At 32.1% G+C, this 20372-nt stretch overlaps 3 protein-coding genes across 3 annotated transcripts in view; 2 read left to right on the forward strand and 1 right to left on the reverse strand.

Moving 5' to 3' along the window:
• Positions 1306–1725, forward strand: LOC109130478. The gene has a single exon (XM_019240056.1). The coding sequence runs from the start codon at positions 1306–1308 to the stop codon at positions 1723–1725; it is 420 nt and encodes a 139-aa protein (XP_019095601.1).
• LOC104760947 lies at positions 4766–7413 on the reverse strand. The gene is made up of 2 exons (XM_010483944.2): positions 6834–7413; positions 4766–6745 (listed from the first exon to the last, which is right to left on the reverse strand). Exons 1-2 carry the CDS (start codon positions 7188–7190, stop codon positions 4889–4891), a joined length of 2214 nt encoding a protein of 737 aa, XP_010482246.1. The 5' UTR covers positions 7191–7413; the 3' UTR covers positions 4766–4888.
• Positions 19917–20372, forward strand: part of LOC104763297 (E3 ubiquitin-protein ligase UPL2-like) — a 19899-nt gene continuing 19443 nt past the window's right edge. Inside the window, exons 1-2 of the mRNA XM_019240057.1 lie at positions 19917–20027; positions 20230–20362. Of these exons, the coding sequence (XP_019095602.1) occupies positions 20264–20362 (99 nt within the window). The 5' untranslated portion in view covers positions 19917–20027; positions 20230–20263. The remainder of the gene's footprint in view (positions 20028–20229; positions 20363–20372) is intronic.

A 20372-nucleotide genomic window follows, 5' to 3' on the forward strand; every position in this document is an offset into this window, starting at 1 on the left:
TCAACACGTTGCTTCGAGTTGGAATGTAATTTTTGGTTGCACTGTTGAATCGAAGTTACGGGATCATAATGAATAAGAACACACACAAACTACACAAATTTGTTTTAGTGATGCGCAGAGACGCAGTGATTTCTTTCTTTATTTTTTTTCATAAATTCAAACGAATCGTTCAAAACAACCCACACAAATTTCTTATGTTTCGGATTAAAACTTTTTTTTGTGTATACACCCTTTCGGATTAAAACTTAAGCATTTTTAGTAAAAACATAAACGTAATCTAAAAGGTAAGGATGAACCAAAAATAAAATAATAGTCGGTTTTACAAGCTATGTTGGTTTACAAAAATGGTAATTTAAAAAAAAAATCCTAAAATGATAAAGAATATAGTTACAATAGTTATTAATTAATATTTTATGTTTTCTATTAATTCAATTTTCAGAAAAAAAAAAAACCATTTCAAAAAAAATAATGTACTTGTATAATGTATAATGTATTTATTATAATCAGTTGTCAATATGTTTAAATATTGAAGGATTGTAAGACTCATCAGAAATTCGAAATCCTTTTGAAAGGTTCAAACAGAAAAAAAAATCTATATATACGAAAAGTAAAAACTTCATGTGGTTCATATAATGTCAAAAGGTTATAGTAAAAACTTGTAAACGAAAAGTAAAAAAACATTTAAACTTAAATAGTAAGTAGTTCTCCTAAAAATATCACAAGATCGTTTTTTCAAATATTTTCTTATAACTTCACAAAAGGAAAACATTATTGCTTTTTATCTACCGTTTTAAGAATCCACATAACTCACACATGTGAAATAGAGTTTACTACAAAAGTACAAATTGGAGATTGTTAGAAAATCTCGCAAACTCAAAATGCCAAACAAGACGGTTAAATCTTAAGGCCAAACACTTTCCAGTTCCCATAGACTCATTTGGTTAAATTTTAGGGAAAAAAGCCAAAAAATACCCCATCTAATTTTTATTTGGAATTTTAATACTTGGTTTTTTTAGGTTGGAAGTTTAATACCCAGTCTAATTTTTGTTGTCATTAAAAAGCTTCGTTTATATTTGTGTTGGTTGATTAGCACCTTCGAGTTAACAGCTGTTAATGGCAGTAATGGAATCACTAACTTGGGTTAAAAATTAATCTCACGTTGTTAATTAAATTAAACGAAAGACATTGTTGCCCTTTAATTTTAGTATTCCCCAAATCGATTTCGAGAGAGAAGAGAAAACCCTAAAAAATTTTCCCCCAAATCGATTTGTTCTTCCTTTTATCCTCATGGGTTAAATCGTAAGAATGTTGAGCCAAAGTTCAGGGTCTGATGCAAATTCGAGTCGGATTTGGGATCCTCTTTGCTGCAATTGTGGTAGAACTACGACGCTTGCAAAGTCATGGACAAATGACAATCCGGGTAGAAGATTCTTTAAGTGTGTTGTTCATGGCTTTGCTAAATGGGCAGATGAACAAAGGCCATACGGTTGGCAGAAGGTGAGCTTACTGGAGGCTAGAGATGAGATTAAGGTACTCAAAGAATCTCTGAAGGTAATGAATGTGAGTGGTTCCAACAGTATCTCCCATGAGGAAGAGAAGAAGAAGCTTGAAAGTGAACTAATGGCCTCTAATGAGAGGGAAAAAATGCTTAGACAGATTATCTTATTGTCTTGGGGAGGTTTCATTGTTGTTATTGCTATAATCCTTGTAATGGGAAAGAAGTAGGTTTTATATGGGGTGGTTTCATTGTTATGAACACCTACGTTGTAAGTTTCAAGTGTTTGTTTGAAATCAAATTATCCTAATTTCATTTCATTGATCCGAAAGAGAGTCATGTAGACATAAAGATCCAACATCCCAAAAAACAAAAAAGGATCCGACCATAAGAAAGGGGCCAAAACAAAGTTAATATCCTACATTGATCCTAGATAGCAAACAAAAGAAATAAAAATCTTCTTCTACTCCTTCTCAGGCTGCCACACATCGAACACATTATCATTCCAAGGAGACATAAAAAACACAGGCGGTTTAGGAGTTTCATCGGACCCTTTACCACGTCCCTTGCCAGAAGCCTTGCCTGTTCCATTTTTACGGCCAGGAGGACGTCCACGAGCATGTCCTTTAGCAGTTATGTTATCTGGACCACTTGTGTTAGCTGGATCACTCAAATGTTGTGGAACTTGTTGTTGTTGTGTTGATTGGCTTTCAGCAATTGATGGTGTTGATTGGCTTTGAGCAACAGGTTGTGTTGATTGGCTTTGAGCTCTCCTCCACTTCTTTGGTGCATTGTGGATGCTCCATAGATCATCATTGTCCTATAAAAACTGTAATGTTATAATCTTAAATTTTTCTAATCCGATTTAAAACACAAGGCTAAATTACTTACCAGACTTTTCCTTGGTCTCCCTCTCTTGCGTGGAGGAGCTAACTGTGCAACTTGATTTATACATGTTCCCTTATTGTGACCCATTTTCTTACAATTGCTACAAGTCATAGATTTACCTTCACGAGTAAGCTTTGTTGGATTAGTCGATGATTCACCTGGCTCCTTTATCCTATTAAACTTCTTTGGCCGACCTCGTTTCTTCCTCTTATCAGGTATTTCTATGGACCCTTTACTTGTTCTCCTCCACAACCTTTCTCCATTGACGGGGTCTATGTTGTACTTGTACGCATCCCTGTCAACAGCGGCCAGAATCTCACCCTTCAATTCCCATTTCAAAAAAGCACCATCCAATCCAATGTCCTTCGTAACTTCTCAAAACAGATGTAGAACTTATCAAATTTTTGCTTACCATTAGCTTCAGGAATGGTAACAATCTCAGTGTGAGTCTCCGCATTAGACCTCCGAAGCTCAGCCTCATAATCCCATAGCTTCGCAAATTGTTGTCTCTGTGTTTCTATCACCAGATTGAAGGCAATTCTTCTGGCTTTTTGATAAATCCACTTAGACACAGAAATCGTGTACCTCATCATAATCTCATCCTTAATGGCTGTCCATCCCAATGACGGTCTCCTTCTTGCTTCATCTCTGAATAGTCTTCCAATCACACTCTGCTTCAACATCTTTGCTTTCCCACTAACAGAATGATTATGAGTGTCAACATATGTTTTGACTACCCATTTGTGTATCCGCTTCTCCACAGAGCAGTGAATCTTCCAAGGACAGTTCTCATGACTGCATATGGCTTCCAGTTGTGTAGTACCCCACTTACACAACTTAACATCATAGTTCATCTTCAAGACATACCTTAATAGCTGGTCCTTGAAATCTTCACCATTATGAAAGGTTTGTTTTATCCACAAGTACGGTGGCTTGTCTTTGGAGTAGTTAGCTCTCGATATTTCTCTTTCATGGCGTTCATAGGTATCCCATTCTTCGTCGGTATCCATTGAAGAATCAGGACGTTCATCATCCATGCAATGCCTCTCAAATTCTTCATCCTCTGCAGCTTCACGAGCAATGTTCTCTGCCGCTTCATGTTGAGCTTGACGTATAGCTTCTTCACCCGCTTGGTCAGTATCCTCACCCTCACCTTCGGATTCTTTGTTAATCTCCTCATAAAAAGCACAAAATAGAGGATCATCAGCAACAACTTCCTCTACTGGATCCTCTCCCTCACTTTCTACTCTCTCTTCTTCCGCAGCATCAGGCTCTTCATCTTCATCCTCCGCATCATCAATGTCACACTGCTCAACAGAATTAGGCAAAGGACATGGTGCAGGTTCAGAAGTAGCTTGCTGGATGTATATATCGGCTTCTCCACAAGAAGATATAGCTTCACTACACAACTGTCTGATCCCACCATCTTTGTCAATGTCGATAACTCTTGCTGAAGCTCTGTCTTCTTATGGAAGCTTGTACCAAACTTGTTCCACTTGACCCGATACTCCATTCTCAGCGCAAAACTCTTCGAAGATAGACCATGTCATCAAATCTGGATCAATCAACATATCTTTCCCTTTGGTTCCTCCAATATAGGCAAACAACCCATCCTTCAACACGACTTCTCCTCTGAAATGGATATTGAGTTTCAATTGCTCGAACCCACTGCATAATGAAACATGAATGATTAATTCAACCCAGAAACACTTAATCCAACCCTAAACTTAATCTAACCCTAAACTTAATCCAACCCTATCGAATCGAGTCCATGAACCCGAAGAGATAATACAATCGAATCCATGAACCCGAAGACATCAGACAATCAATTATGACACAAATCAAACCCAGAAAAAGTCGTGAACCCTAAAATTAATTCCACGAGAACATACCTCATCTCTTCGGAAGCTTTTATCACCAATCCACAAGTAATCAAACACCCAACACCATCGACTAGTTAGACTTCAGATATATCGAGTGAAGAAGGTGGAAAGAATAAGAAAATTCAATTTGGGGGAAATTCAATTTAGGGATTTGTTTCCCAAATCGATTTGGGGGAAACAATTTAGGGTTCTTCTCTTCTCTCTCGAATTCGATTTGGGGAAAACTAAAATTGAAGGACAACAATGTCTTTCATTTAGTTTAATTAATCATGTGGGGTTAATTTTTAACCTAAATTAACGATTCCGTTACTGCCATTAATGGCTGTTAACTAGAAGGTGCTAATCAACCAACACAAATATAAATGAAGCTTTTTAATGACAATAAAAATTAGATTGGGTATTAAACTTCCAACCTAAAAAAACAGAAATTAAACTTCCAAATAAAAATTAGATAGAGTATTTTTTTGACTTTTTCTCTTAAATTTTATACGTGTAACAATTAAAAAGTAATGTGCCGCCTGCTATTATGACACTCTGAGTCTCTCTGACTAATACACATTTTCCTCTGTATTCTCAGAATTAAATAATTATTTATTGTAAACAAAATAAAATAATAACGTTTTTAAAATCTAGCGTTTTCGAAGCCGTGCAAGTCGCTCTTCTTCATCATAGCCAACTTAGCCAGCTTCTCAGCCGCTCTCCACGCTGATGCTGGAGTCAACGGCTCACCATTTTCATCCATCAGCATCATCGTCCTATTCGTCTCTCTCTCGCTCCCTCTCCGCCGTTGGATATGTTGCTGCTGGTGCTGGCTTTGATACTCCATTAGTTGTTGTCCTCTCCACTGGACTTCTACAAGCTCTGCCTCCACGACTTTTATGTACTCCGCTGCCTCCGCGGTTCCTGAATGGCCTAGTAACGCACGCGCTGACGTAAGCAAGTGGTGTGCGCTTGTGCATTCTCCATACTCCACGAGCCTCCGTGACTCGGCAACAGCCCGAGTTGCGATGAAGAGGCTTCTAAGCCGTTCGATTCTAGGAGAAGATGATGATCGAACGGCTTGGGGAACGCGTAGAGACTGGTCCCGTCCATACACAACTTCTTGTGTCGATGGGTCCTTGTAAAGACCTCTAACTGACAAAACTTGGTTGGCCCTAGTGGCTGTTGACGGGACCCTAAGCTCCATTAGAAGCTCTCTCTCTTCCCCTGCGTAGAGGTCCCCAAGCCGGACTGACCCGGAACCAGAACTCACCAACGTAGGCCTTCCATTACATAGATAAACGGCTGAGATTTCACATGGTCCAGATCCTGATCCAACTCGAATTTGGATCCTGAGATCTTGAACCACTACACTAAGTAATCCTCCTATGCATTTTGCAAAAGCCTCCTCTGCAGGGGCATTGCTACACCCACCACTCTCTCCGAAGCCATGCTCAGTAACAGGGATCTCAATGTGGGCAAAGCGTGTTGATCCCACATGGGCTATTGTAGACCGTTGATTTGTGTGGACTTTACTCGACTGACCCTGACCGTCCGATAAAAGTACGATGCTCGCTACTGGGTTTCTCTCCCTACGATCTTCAAGAACTCTCGACGCCTTTTTCAAAGCGTCGCTTGTATTAGAAACTTGACCACAAAGCAACCCATCAACCACGGATCCGGCTGAGCGTTTGCCGTGCTCCGTCATTCTCTTTAGCGGGAGGAGTCTCTTTGGAGCAGTCGTGACAATGGCAACGATTGAGAGCCGATCAGCACAGCCGAGAGAGGCTATCACAAGCCTCATTGCTCGTTTGACCATCTGAAGTTTTGCACCGTTCATTGTTCCACCTACGTCAACAACAACCACAAGATCCACAGGCGCACGTTGAGACGGATCTAAAAGCCTACGTCCTACCCCGCCTCCTAAAGGGGGCGGTGCCTTCACCGTTAGAGCCACTGCACGAGTCTCGTAACCACACCCAACAGAGACAACGGCAGCTTCAGGTAACAAACTCACCTGCACGTTTCCAAAATCTCGACCACTAGCTGGAATCTCATGAGTTTTGACGGCAAAAGAAGGGTTCGGGTCAACCACAAATCCCTTGAACTGAGCCACGTCATCGTCCTCTTCCCCTCCACAATTCTCATCAGCTTCAGGTATAGGAACAAACCTCGGCGAAAGCAAAGGCTCATCATCATCGTAAAATCTCGAGTAGTCACTTTGCTTTAGCCTCGGTTTCGCTCTAGGAGAAGACGCGACAACAACGCGCTTCTCCTGGACTACAACAGAGTCGTCGAGGGGAGACTCAGTTGCATTCTTATGAGGAGCAAGGAGAGAAGCATCTTTCCAAATAGAACTACAAACAGGACAAACAAGCTTGCCGTGTTTACGTACGTAGTCGGCAATACAAGGGAAATGAAATGCGTGTGAACACTCCGCCGTATACTTCGCCGTACCTTGCCCTGTTTTCACGCTGTTCAAACATATCCCACAACTACTCTGCAAAAACAAATCAACAAAAATCATCAGAAAACATAACTTTAAATCTATCTGAGTTCTCTTTGTTGCTCATAATATGTTTTCTTACTCTGAATTTGAAGCTGTTACGAAATAGAGAAAGCTTTAACGGCGAGCGAGGCGATGAAGGGTTCGAGCTAGCGGCCAAAGACAATCTTGGACTCTTTGTAGCCAATCTTGGCGTCGGGATTTGTTCCGCCATGGGAGTCTCGGCATCGTTGGTCCGACAACGTAGGCCAGGACTAGAACTCAGTCGGGGAGTCGAAGGATTACTTCCACCAGAGAGAAAAGCTAGCTTCACGCAGCTTCTTGGGCTAGGACTTGGGGTAAGATTATAGCCGGAGTGGTTCTTGTCAAGATCCGGCGCTGCTGCGTCGCTGTTTCTAGGAGCGGTGGTGCAAAATGCTCGTCGCCAACCAGTACCCATAGCCGACGCCGTATATTAAAGAAGAATCTTGGGTTGTGTGATTTTTGTTTGTTTTTTTCAAGATGGAGAGATTTACAAAACCAAGAAAAAGAAGAGGAAGAAGATAAAGATTGAAAGATTGTGGCAGAGAGAAGAAGACAAAGGAAACGGTGGTGACAGTTTCGGATTTGTTATGGTTAATGGTTTTGGTCTCTCTCTATTGTTATTTTATCTCTGCATCTCAGAATGGGGAGATCTGTAGAGTTTAATATAAAAATGGTTTTTTTTTCTTTATTGTCCAGATTCCAAGTCTACTAGGCTCTCTCTCTCTTCTTCTTCTTCAACTTCTTTTCCTATTATATATTCCCTCCGTTTCAAAATATAGTATGTTTTAACTAAAACACGCAGATTAAGAAGTCTTTATTTTTAACAAGTTCAACCAATCAGAAACAATACTGCGTAATATAAAATACTAAACTAATCTAAAAGTTGCATAGAAACTTGAAAACATCATATATTATAAAACAAAAAACTTCTCTAAAACATCTTATATTTTGAAACGTAGGAATTATAACTATAAAATATTTACAGTGTAGCTGGATTGTGCATTTAATTTCTTGGGATTTCTTATTGATGGCGCGAATGTCGAAAAATTAAGAAGAAAAGTTTTTTTTTTTTAATTCTATTTTGAAATATCTTAATTTAGTAGTTTATGAAAAATGACGAATTTCATTTAATAATTGGAAAAAAATTAAACAAAAAAAGTTCAATTTAATAAATGACAAGAGGATATTTTGTCCTAGACATATATGACATACAAAAGATTTTTTCCAAATATTTGACGTTTTTCTATGGAACAAATAATTAATTTTCTGTTACATACTGTTTTCTTACGTAAACATCCAACGTAATGAACCTTTTATACTTGTTTTACGTGTAGCATACAAGTTTTTGTATAGTGCATGTCATTTTCTATGTCATGTTTCACATATAGATATCTAATCCAAATTTTAATCGTATTAAATGTTGGTTTATTAATATAAGGAGATACCAAATAAGTATAATTTTTAGATGGTTATTTTAAAAAATACTAACATGCTACATTTTCACTTATATATATTCTTGCTAGTATTTTCAATTTATAATTTTAGCTACTGTTATTAACCTAAATACTTCTTTATTTGTTAATTATTAAATTTTGATAGTTCCTTTTTACAACTTGTTTTTTCTTGTTTCGGATCTCATATCTCTCATCAAATCTCATATACGTGTATGTATGTGTTTGTGTCATTAGAAAAATATAGGTATCATCAATCTCTTAATATTCGAAACCAAAATAATTTTTATTTAATCTAAGCTATAAAAAGTAATGTAATAATAGGTATTGTGACCACACTATGTAATGTCAAAAACCACAAAATTAAAGACGGTACCGTGACTGTTCATCGAAATGATCCGTCCAAATTAACGCATTTATCGTGCAAGCAAGCCTACGTCGAAAATCTTTTCAGTCGTATATCGTATACTGCATTTAAACCATTCGAAGAACAAAGCACATGACTTCAGAGTTAAGAGAATTCAACAGCCCATATGAGAAAGAGATCACAACTAATTTCGGTATCACCTGCTGCTGAAGTTTCGTTTCTTAGACCAAGAACATAATTAAAGAAGGAAACCTTAGTATTAATTATAATTAAACCGAATATGAATGATTACAAAGTACAACAACTCATTAACTGTTTTATGTATATTACTATCTATCATTGATCTTCGCTGATCACATGACCACCGTGCAGTAAATCCAAAATGATGGTCCAACAAATAAAATCAAATTAGTTAATTGTTAATGTTTTATAAAAGAAGTTGCTGAACAAAAATACAAATTTCTTGTTTTCTATGTTCAAGATGTATAACAATTTTTTTATTTAGTCTTTTCATAGTCAAACCAAATAAAATAACTTATATACATAATTAGTAAAAGTTTTTCAGGTGTTTAAATTTTTTTTTAATATGTATAAAATATAAAACATGCTGATAAATAAATAACAGTAAAATAGCAAAATGAAGAAAGAAGGCAAGAAGAAAAAAGAAGTAAAGGAAGCACATGTCCTGAAATGGAAGCCGTGTTTTGTGGGCAGGTAGCTAAAGATGCGACCCTTAATAATACAATCACATGCCTCTTAATCAACATGGTTTATATATCTTCATAATCATTTCACAACCAACCTTTAATTATATTAATGCTAGTATATATACTATATATATTGTCTTTTTAATTGATTTTTCTTTAATCAATTAGTGTGTGGGTCGACATATATTTTCTTTTATCGTTATAATATTCCCCTTTGTGTCCTGTCCTACCTTATATATTCATGGCGTCTTTAAGCATTCAACAATTCCCAATAAACGAATTATGAGAACTTAACGATACATGTATTTTAAAAGAATCCACTAGTCAACGCTACCAAGAACAGATATAGTCATGAATATACTACTCTTGGAATTGTGTTTTGTATTACTGACATGAAGATTTCTACTTTTACTTGACACATAGAGAAGAAATTGTGAAACTCTTATCATTTAGTTATGTCTTTTACTTGTTTGTCCAAAAAAAAAAAATGTTATGTCTTTTACTTATTTATTGGGTATGCTCTTTCTAATCATGCTAAGTCAGTCGTAGTTTTTTAGATGAATCATGGTGATGATGGTTTTGTGTTGCTTTAATTGCATTTATAATTGTTTTCTTAGAATTTAATTAAAACCAAAACATATCTTAACCATTAGTTATAGATTAATTGGATCTTGGACGTCTACTGTCGTGGTCGATCTTTGTAGATCTGATCCTGATTATGCTACAAAGTGCAATTAATCATGCATGCACTTGCGTCATCATACTTCAAACTAAAACTCGAGCTATCCATATTATAGGAAAAGTGGACAACCTTTCATCGTCAAATGTCAATACTAACCACAATATTGGGACTCATATTAAATTCTGACTTCACATAATAAAACGAATTATAAAATTTCAAAACTTTATACTATATATTAAAAACTAGCAAATAAATGCTAACTACTCGAACTGAAGGTTTATTAGAGAATCTGTTAATTAATGAGGTTGGTCGTTTCTTATACCATTATTTGCAAGAAGATGCATGACAATTGACAAAGTCGTCAGTCTTTAAACTTCTTAAATTCTTATACCGTAAAACCTCTATAAATTAATACTCTATAAATTAATAATCACTATAAATTAATAAATTTTGATAGTTTCAAATCAGGATAATATAAAAAATAACAAAATTCAATAAGATAATAAGATAATAATTTTTTGAAATCCCCATGTAAAATATGGTCCCAATAATATCATAAATTAATAATTATGTAAATTTACATATATATATATATATATATATGTTGATATAGTAAAATATGTTTCTCTTAAACCTCATATCTATAAAACAATAGTTATATTGTATCTTCAAACTATACTGATATAAAATATTCTATAACATTTCATAAAACAGCTAAAACATTTTAAAGTTTTCAATTTCTACATATGCATCATTTACATTTTGATAGTTTGATAGACTATTAAAATACAATAATTGATAATTTTATTCATAAATATGAATATTTATGTCATGTGTATAAGTGAATTTGTCTATAATATTTGTAATTTCTTTTCTATAATAATTTTTAATTATTTGAAATTCAATTCCAATACCATAAATTTACAATATTCTTTAATTTATAATATTTGTAATTTATTTTTAAAAATTTTCTATAANTTTTTTTATAATATTTGTAATTTCATAATCTTATTTTGCAAAGATTGTCTCAATTCATAATTTTAAAAAATTAAACAATTAAAAATATACCTATACATTAATAATTATTAATTTACACTATAAAATAATAATTATTAATTTATAGATAAATTAATATCACTATAAATTAATAAAATATCTTGGTCCCAACATTATTAATTTATAGAGGTTTTACTGTACTACTAAAGTTTCTTCAAAAAAGAATTCTTACTTTTCCAATTTTATAAATGATTTAGGTGTTCTAAAAAGAATTCTATATAAAAATGATGTTGTTGTCATCAATTGCATTCAGAAGCGTTTCAGGTTCTTGCTTGCCAGGTTACGAAGACTTTGATTCTGTTTTTAGATATTGGTTATCTTCGTGATAGAATGTAGTTGATGTTAATTTTGGATTGATTGTATGCATCTTTGATAAATCTCATCTGCATATAGTTGGGGAAAAGAGCTATTCTTGCATTTTAAGACTAGTATGTTGTATAAAGATTATGCTTTGTTACTTATATTCTTAGTTTAAATGTTCCTTTTATTTTTCGAGTTTAAGTTATCTACTTTGTATTTTTTTCCTCTTAATTTCGATTTATGTTTGTGGGAACTTCTACTTGTTCACCAACTTAATTTTTTTTTTTGGGGCTTTACACTCCGAAAATATATATCTTTGTTTTTCATTTTCAAGTTGTAATTGACAATATATCTTTCCATGTTTTATAATATTAGACGACAACAAAAAAATGTCCTTAGAAGATATTTTTCCAGTGCACTCCTACGTTTTATTTTCCATCAGCAATTTTATAAATGTCCTACAAATAACTGACGATAAATTTTTGTATATATTAACTCCTCTTTACTTTACATTGAAAATTGAAAAGACTATGCATAATATGATTATTCATATAAATTTGAGGAAATTAACCATAATCAGGGTTCATAAAGTGGACGTTCTAAACCTATCCAGAGATTGTAATTTAATAATGTTTGTTCATGGGGCCAAAACCATTTCTGTTCGACACGTCTGTCCAAGAAATTTCTAAGTTGTTATGTCAATATTCTGTATTGTTTACGATCATTTTTAATAAAAAGCAGTCGAAATTTTCAAAAAGCATTGCTCTAGATAACCTTAACATATCTTATATTTAGACCGACCAAGATTTGGAATCTACCTTTGAACATAAAAATGCTTTACACATCGATGACGTGTATGAGAGGAGTTTTGCATGGTATGGATAGACCCATCTAAAGGAAACAAGAAGAGGAGTTTTTTTAGTCTAAGTAAGCAGTTAATGCTCTCTCACCTAACAAAGTAAGAGCCACGCACATATTCAACTACTCTATATTCTCATACTATTTTTTAGCAAAGTCTTCCTATCTTACTCATAAAATAACATTTGTTTGGTTGAAAACTAAAATAAGCAGACAAGCAGTAATTGTTTGATATAGTTTTAACAACTTCTGGATGATTTTTTATCTTAAGATTCGAATACGTGTTCTTCGATAACATGACTTTGGCATGCACTTTTTATGATCCCTCTTTTGATATGAACTGATTTTTTTAACACACGTTGCTTCGCCAGTTTTGTGGATTGGATAGGAGACGCTCTGCTTCAACAATAGAGAATCTAGTGGGTTGATGTTGGTATAACTATAATTCGGGATATATCATCTTTCCCTTCATCATGAAACTAAATTCAAGCTATTAGCTTTACTTAAAACTTATGCGTCTTTGTTTTACTAGATTCTAGTTAACTTAAAAGTTTTTAGACTTTTATCATTTATCGTAAACAAGAATATTATTATTTATTTGGATATAGAATTCAACCTAGATATCGACTATTGTACCACGCTGGTTGAAGTTTTTGTATTAGTTGAAACTTATATTATTTTTTAAGTTTATTGATATTTTACTAGTCTTATTAGTCTAAGCGTTCAGACTAATGTATCCTAATGACTATTATAAAATCCATATATACAAGATATCAATGTTACTAATCAAGAGATAATGATGATAGTTAAATGTCAATTTTGATTATAGCACGCTTGTAGACTTTTCCACATGCCATTGGGAAATGTTTAATCAAGTAGTCTTTTTTTTTTTTTTTTTGAACAAACATCAAGTAGTCTTTCTTCTTAAATCGGTGATACGGATGAATCTTGTACACTAGATCAAGAAAATTAGTCTCTATATATTATGATACATTATGCAATCATTCGTACCAATGCATGAAACAAATAATGTTGAAATTTCTTTATTTTATATATGTTGAAGGGTTTTTTTGTTCAGCTTTTAATTATAAAATCCAATATTAAAACTAAGATAATAGTTTTTGAAACAAATTAAAAATATTCGAATGTATTTGCTAAATTAAAGTTTTTTTTCCTGGTAACTGGAGTTAATATTTAGAAATGATGTGTTTGACAAAATCCACATTTTGTTAGGTAGAGGGTTTATGCAGAAAAAAACTCTCAAAATTGCTATTTTTTTTCTATTTATGATTGAACTCCAAAAAATAAAAGTTAATCCCGCGAAGTAGAGTAATAGTATAATATGTAAAATACCCCGCTATCATCCTCGTCAAATTTGTAAACTATTGATAAATGATATATCAAATCTAAACTCCAAGCCTCCCACGAAGAGGAGTTCAAATCCACATTAAAAATTTTAGGCCTGGGCGCTCGGATATTGGATCGGATTCGGTTCGAATTTTTCGGATTTCGGATTTTTTGGATATTGACTCTAACATCCATTCGAGTATTTATAAAATTTGGTTCGGTTTTGGTTCAGATAATTCGGATTTTGGTTCGGTTCGGATATGATTGTCGATAACCAAAATTAAACCAAAAGTTATTGGACAATATTTTATTCGAATACTTTTTAATCTTATTGCACCCAAATAACCATATTAATGGAGTATTAAAATTAAAAAAAAAAGATAGAAATTAAGTAAATGACAAGGTTCTCATATAACCATATAAATCATATATATATAAGTAAGGTTTCACTCTCTCCTTATTGGTCCACTTGGCAATGCAATTTTAACAAAAAAAATTTATATTAAAATACCAATTTAAAAACAATTAATTTTCACATTTAACTCACATAATATAAAACTGAAATCATATAAATTCCCCTATAAATTATGCATTAACTTTATTTCTCCACTAAGTTGTATTAATCATTGTATTAAAACAAAACAATAAATTAGAATTGTAACTCTCATTTTACTTTTTTTTTTGAACAAAAGTAACTCTCATTTTTCCAAATGTAATTTTTCATCATTTCTCTTCCTATAAATACTCATTATCTTATTCTCTTAATCTATCACTCTTTCATTCTTTCATCTTCTTCCACTACTCTCAAATATCTTTTTTGTTTTTGTATTTTTTTTTGCTATTGTGGTTGTATGGGTTATAAAAAATCAAATCAAATATCATTGTAAAAGCTTAGTTTTAGAGTTTATATGATATGTATATCTTATATATATTTTTTTAATCATTTAAAAGGTTTTTCTCCATTTTCTATTTTTTATTAGCATCTTATAAGTCATTATTTTCATACTTTCTTACAATATTCACCACACAATAAGATCATGAAGTTGAAATGAGTCATATCTAATTATCTATTATGTCTCTGGTTATCTCACATATTCATGTATCATTTTTAATAATTTATAAAGATCAATATACTATTTAAAGATCAATATAATTATCCATTTATAAAGTCTATTTTGTTTTGTAAAGTCTATCAACTCTATTTATAAAGACTATTTTGTTTTGTGATCCAATTGATAAATCTGCAAAGATCAATATAATACATATTATTTTTAAATGATTTGAGGTTTTTGTGTGTTTAATCAAAATAAAAAATGATCCAAAAAAGAAATCATATTCAACTGAAACTTAAATATAAAAATAAAATATAATTTTAAAAATATCATTTAACTAATTTCTCTAAAGATGAAACCATTAATATGAAATCTAGCACTATAAATTAAATTGATTAGTGAAAAACAAAAAAAACCAAAAAAATATAAGTTATCCTTGGGGTTTTAAAATTATTGAGATTGAAGAATTCATATAATTTTATAAGAAAACTAATTAAGTTTGTCACTTCAAAAGTAATATTTTTTTATTTTGAAATATTATGTGTAAGTGTTGAGTTTATATCAACAAACAACCAAATCATGTGAATTTTGATTCGACCACTTAGTATTCCTTTTATTTTAGGTTATAAAAAATTAAAATATTTATTTATAATTAAACGCATGTAACTCCATTTAACTCAAATGTAACTCCTATCCAATAATTGTACATTAATTCATTTCTCCTACTAACTTATTTATCTTTCAAGAGAAAATATTTTTGGTTAAATTTTAATATTTTATAATTATTTTGGTTGGCTAAACTTATATTCATATTTTGGTAGGCTAAATTAATATATTTCTCATGTAAAATTATTGTTTATAATATATTTCCCAATTCAAAGTTTAAAGCAATATATCATATATATAAAAGTAAGGTTTGGTCTCTCCTTATTGGTTGATTTTCATTTAATGTTTTCTAATTTTTTTTATTTTTTTATTTGCTTTCTAATTGCTTTAAAAAGTATTTAAGACCCAATAAAAATAATACATTTAACTCACACATTAAAATAAAATTATAACTGAAAATAAAATAAATTATGCATTAATCATATTCTACCACTCAATTTCATTCAAACACAATAAATTACTATTGTAACTCCATAATTCTAAATGTAACTTCCATCATTTCTTATCATATAAATAAGCATTCTCTCAATCTATCATTCTCTCATATTGACATTCTTTTACTATCTCATTTTCACATTCTCTCATTCTCTTCTACAATACCTCAAATCATTTTTTTTGTTTTTTTATTTTGTTTTTGATTTCTTATTTTTGTTGTATGGGTTGAAAAAAACAAATGAAATGTCATTGTAAATTTTTAATGCTAAATTTTAATTTTAGAGACTACATGATATATATTTTACATTGTTCTTATTTTAAAAGATTTATCTCCTTTATCTAATTTGGATTATTATCTTATAAGTAATCATTCTCTCTTCCTCTCCCACCAATATCAAATGTTGTTATATCTCATATGTGTTGTAACTTGTAAGAGTTTGATTCTATATTTTAATTTTGAAAGCATTATATATATTTAACATTGTTTTCAATTTTTTATTTTATTTATATCAAAAAATATTTCTTGCCCTTCTAATCTATTCATATTTATTTTTAAAATTTGCATAGTTAAATTTAAATTCACATATGTTGGTTTTAACAAAAAAATCAACTTTATTTGAGAATTAGATGTTCCTATTCATTTTTTAAACGATCAATGTGTAAAATAATATATATAAACATTTTGTCTTCCAATCACAAGTTCCATTTCCATTGCTTAACTCCATAGTTAAACTATAATATATGTTGTCCTATTTGTAGGAACAACAACATACATTATTTATTTAATATATTTAAAGAGCAGATGATTAATCGAAATAAACATTTCTCCAAATTTTATAATTCAATCAGTACGAGTGTACTTATTACTTTGAAAAACTTTACATTGAAGTTCATATAATCATATAAGAAAACTAAAATACTATGTCACTTCAAATTTGGAAGGAAACATTTGGTATTCTTTTTAAAAAAAGTCAAGACACATATAAAAATTTATTAATATTTAACTCACTTTAAAGGCATAAAAGGTCATTTAACTCAAAAACAACTTATATCCAATAATTCCATACATTCCTCCCACAAATAAAAAAACATATATATATATATATATTATATTTAAATATAACAGAATTTTTTAGTTAGCTAAACTTATAGTCACATATATACAATATATATACATAAGAATTTATATTACTTATTAACACCATAATTCGACCCATTATTTGTTTAACTCAAAACTGGTTTCAAAGCCAACTAAAGAAAAACAGAAACGATCTTATTGATATTAGACCAAAACATAGACATATATACATAATCACTTACACGGAAGATAATTATTTTTTAAAAATAACTTATTATTGCAACATCGACGTATGAAGAGTTTACATAAGTAGTTAATTAGAAAATCTAAAATACAATAAATGTATTGGAAACAATATCAATCAATGATAAGATTGGGTCCTCAAAAGCAAGAACAACATCCTTATAATTCATAAAAAATAAACGCCATAATTGTACATATCTAAACGAAATGGTATAAACATAGTGTATAAATACAAGTGATTGCGAAGCCCGTATATGCCTAATTAAAACGAAATAATACAAAAGAGAAAATGAAAAGACCAAAAAAAACAAGAAAGTGCCAACTACACAACAACCCACGCATTGCGTGGGAAAACACCTAGTAAATAAAAGATACGATAACATTCGATATCCAAAATAATAAAAGCCAAGAACCGATCGGTTATTTCCTTAATATCGGTTCGGTTTTAATCCACTTATTTCGGTTTGGATACGGTTCGAATTTTCGGATTCGGATTTTATGCCCATGCCTAACAAATTAATATACGTGAACGTAAAAAACATGTATCATATACATATAAGAGTTATATTGATTATTATTTTTAATAACATAGGATTAATCTGTACTTTGGAGTGATAGGACGTAAAATTGCAAAACTGGCGATTTAAAGAGTTTTTTTTAATTATTTTTCAGTGATTTTTTTATTAAAACATTACTTATTATCTAAAAGAGATATTTTCCACCGGTAAAGAAAAAGTTATGCAAAATAGAAAAAAAAAAAAAAAAAAAAAAANATAATGAGAATGTAACTAATTTTGAAACAAAATTATTTACTAAAACATCATAATATTTGAAACATAAGAATGATTAGAATAATTATTCAACAAAAGAAGAATGAATAGAATAAAACTAAAAGTGCCATATCAGTTTCTGAAAACTTATTAAAATGAAACATGTATAATTTAAAACTTCTTCTTCTTTTACCAACATTATATCTAATTTTCACCAAAATACCCACATTTAACTGAACCGAAGTACTTTAATTTAATCAAAATAACCAATGTTAACCGAATTAACAAAGTGCACGTCAGGAAGGCTTTCTCTCTCTTATCTCTCCCAAACCTTTGAGAGAGAGAAAAGCCATATCTATCGTTATCTTCCGACCTTTTGTCGGATTAGTTTTCTTGTTTGTAGTTTTAGTTTTTTGTTCCGACTTTAGTCGGATTTAAATAATTCCAAACTTAGCTTCGGTAAGTTTGGATATGTGTTCTCTCTTTTACAGGCCTTTATTTTGATCCCGTTAGCCATCGATGGATCTCCCTCGTCATACCGTCAGCTTGACTACTCTCTTAAGTTGGAACAATATCTTCATCGTCATGCTTCTTCTGAAGTTGACCTTATTTAGGTCTTAGGCGGAGCCTCCCTCTAGGAGTTTGGGTTAAGAAGATGAAGACTTGAAGAAGTCTTTTGGCAGAAATTCAAGACAGAAACGACGGGTTTTATCTAGATATGCAACGGCGAAATCTGTAGAAGAGCTCCGGTGGTGGAATTTCAAAGCCTAGCGGCGGAGTTGAGTCAGATCGTGGATCTGCACCGGCACCGACTGTGTCACATCTCTCCTTCTTGCGTGTTAACATCTGTCAACACATGGCTCCTTTTTTTTCTTAATCTTATCTCTTTAGTTAGGATTAAGCTGTTTTTTATTTTAATTAAGGATGTAAATGGAGGAGATTAGACTTGTACTCAGGCCGGCCAAATGAAATTTGTGGTCCAATACAAAACAATTATTTTTTAATGGATTTTATAGATAAAAAAATAAAATTGAAATTAAATTTTAAAATTTTGGAAAATAAGGCCTACTTTTATAATAAAAAAGTAGATAAATTTAAAACTTGAAGCTAAATCTATAATTTTCGTAAAATTAAAGTCTATTTTTGCAATAAAAATATTTTTTGAGGCTTATTTTTGTTATTAAAAATCTCAAAAAATATGGAAGCCTAACATCCATGTGTCATAAGAATGGGTGAAGGGCTGGACCTGCTTGTATTTCTATCACTTGTAATGCCCATTGGGCCTTTTCAATGAATATTTTGGCCGACAAACAAAAAATAACCGAATTAACAAAAAATAAGTGAAACATCCAAAATAAACCGAAAACCTAACCGAATTATTCGGTTTATTTTGGCAAACCCTCTAGAAATACTTCGGTTAATTGATAACCGGAAAACCCAATTCGAGTTGGTTCGGTTAATCTAAGTGGCTAAAGAGTTAATCCAGTGGTCGTTCCTCAACCAATTTCTCATAAAAAAAGAAAATAAAAAATATTTAAAAAGTAAGAGAGAATGTAGGAGGGTACTCAAATTGCTTATTTGAGAACCGATTCTTTACCTATATGTACATCTGTCTCTTTAGTAGTGGTCAAATTTTAATAAAAAATTAAAATGTTGTCATATAATTAAAATATGTATATTTTTTTTTTCCTGAGTAACGATTGTCAAGTTGCACCGTTGGATTTGCTCTAGGTCTAATGTCTATCGCAGGGAATATGCGAATAAGGAAATGAACCAAACAAAATGATTACCGTCCCTATCTATGGGCTTTGGGTCAAGGCCTCTCACAATCCCTCACTCGTCTCTTCATATAGTTATTTTCGAAAATAAAATAATAATAGTGTAGGAATTATTAAAAAATCGAGAGAACAGGCCCAAAACTAAGGCCCAGTAACTAAAAAAAATCAATAATATGAAGAAGAAGAAGGAAATTAAACCTCCTCATCCGGACAAAATCTAGTTTTACACCCTAATCAAAAACTCTGAACCCTCTCCGTATGGTACATATATACATACTTTACTTACTCGGTTGATTTAATAACAAAAAAAAAAGAACCAAAATCGAAGGCAGCGAACACTACTCTCTCTCTCTCTCTCTCTCTCTCTCTCTCTCTCTTTCTGGGGTTTTCTTCTTCTTCTTCTTCTACTTCGTCGTCTTCGTCTCTCTTCCCTTGTCTATACGTATACAACAATACACACAGGTATGTATCTATCTATATTACTCTTTTCCCCAGATTCGTATGATTCCGCACTTTTTCTTTGTTTCCCCGCACGTTTTATCGTCTCTACTCTCTCTGATCTGGCTTGGTTTGAGATTCTTGGATTCCTTCTTCTTGATTTCCAGAAATTGATTGTTTCAGTTTTCTCATACTCTCTTTTTTGGTGTTTTTTTTGTTTATGTAGCGGTTTGAAAATTAGCCGACGCTGGAGCAGTTAGATGGCGGCCGGGAGATCATCAAGTATGCCGTCACGACTCCGACAGCTTTTATCCGGTGAAGGTTCTATTGGACCTTCTATTAGACTCGACGCTGAGCCGGTGAGTTCTT

This window comes from Camelina sativa, chromosome 18 (assembly GCF_000633955.1).
Source record: "Camelina sativa cultivar DH55 chromosome 18, Cs, whole genome shotgun sequence".
NCBI lineage: Eukaryota > Viridiplantae > Streptophyta > Magnoliopsida > Brassicales > Brassicaceae > Camelina > Camelina sativa.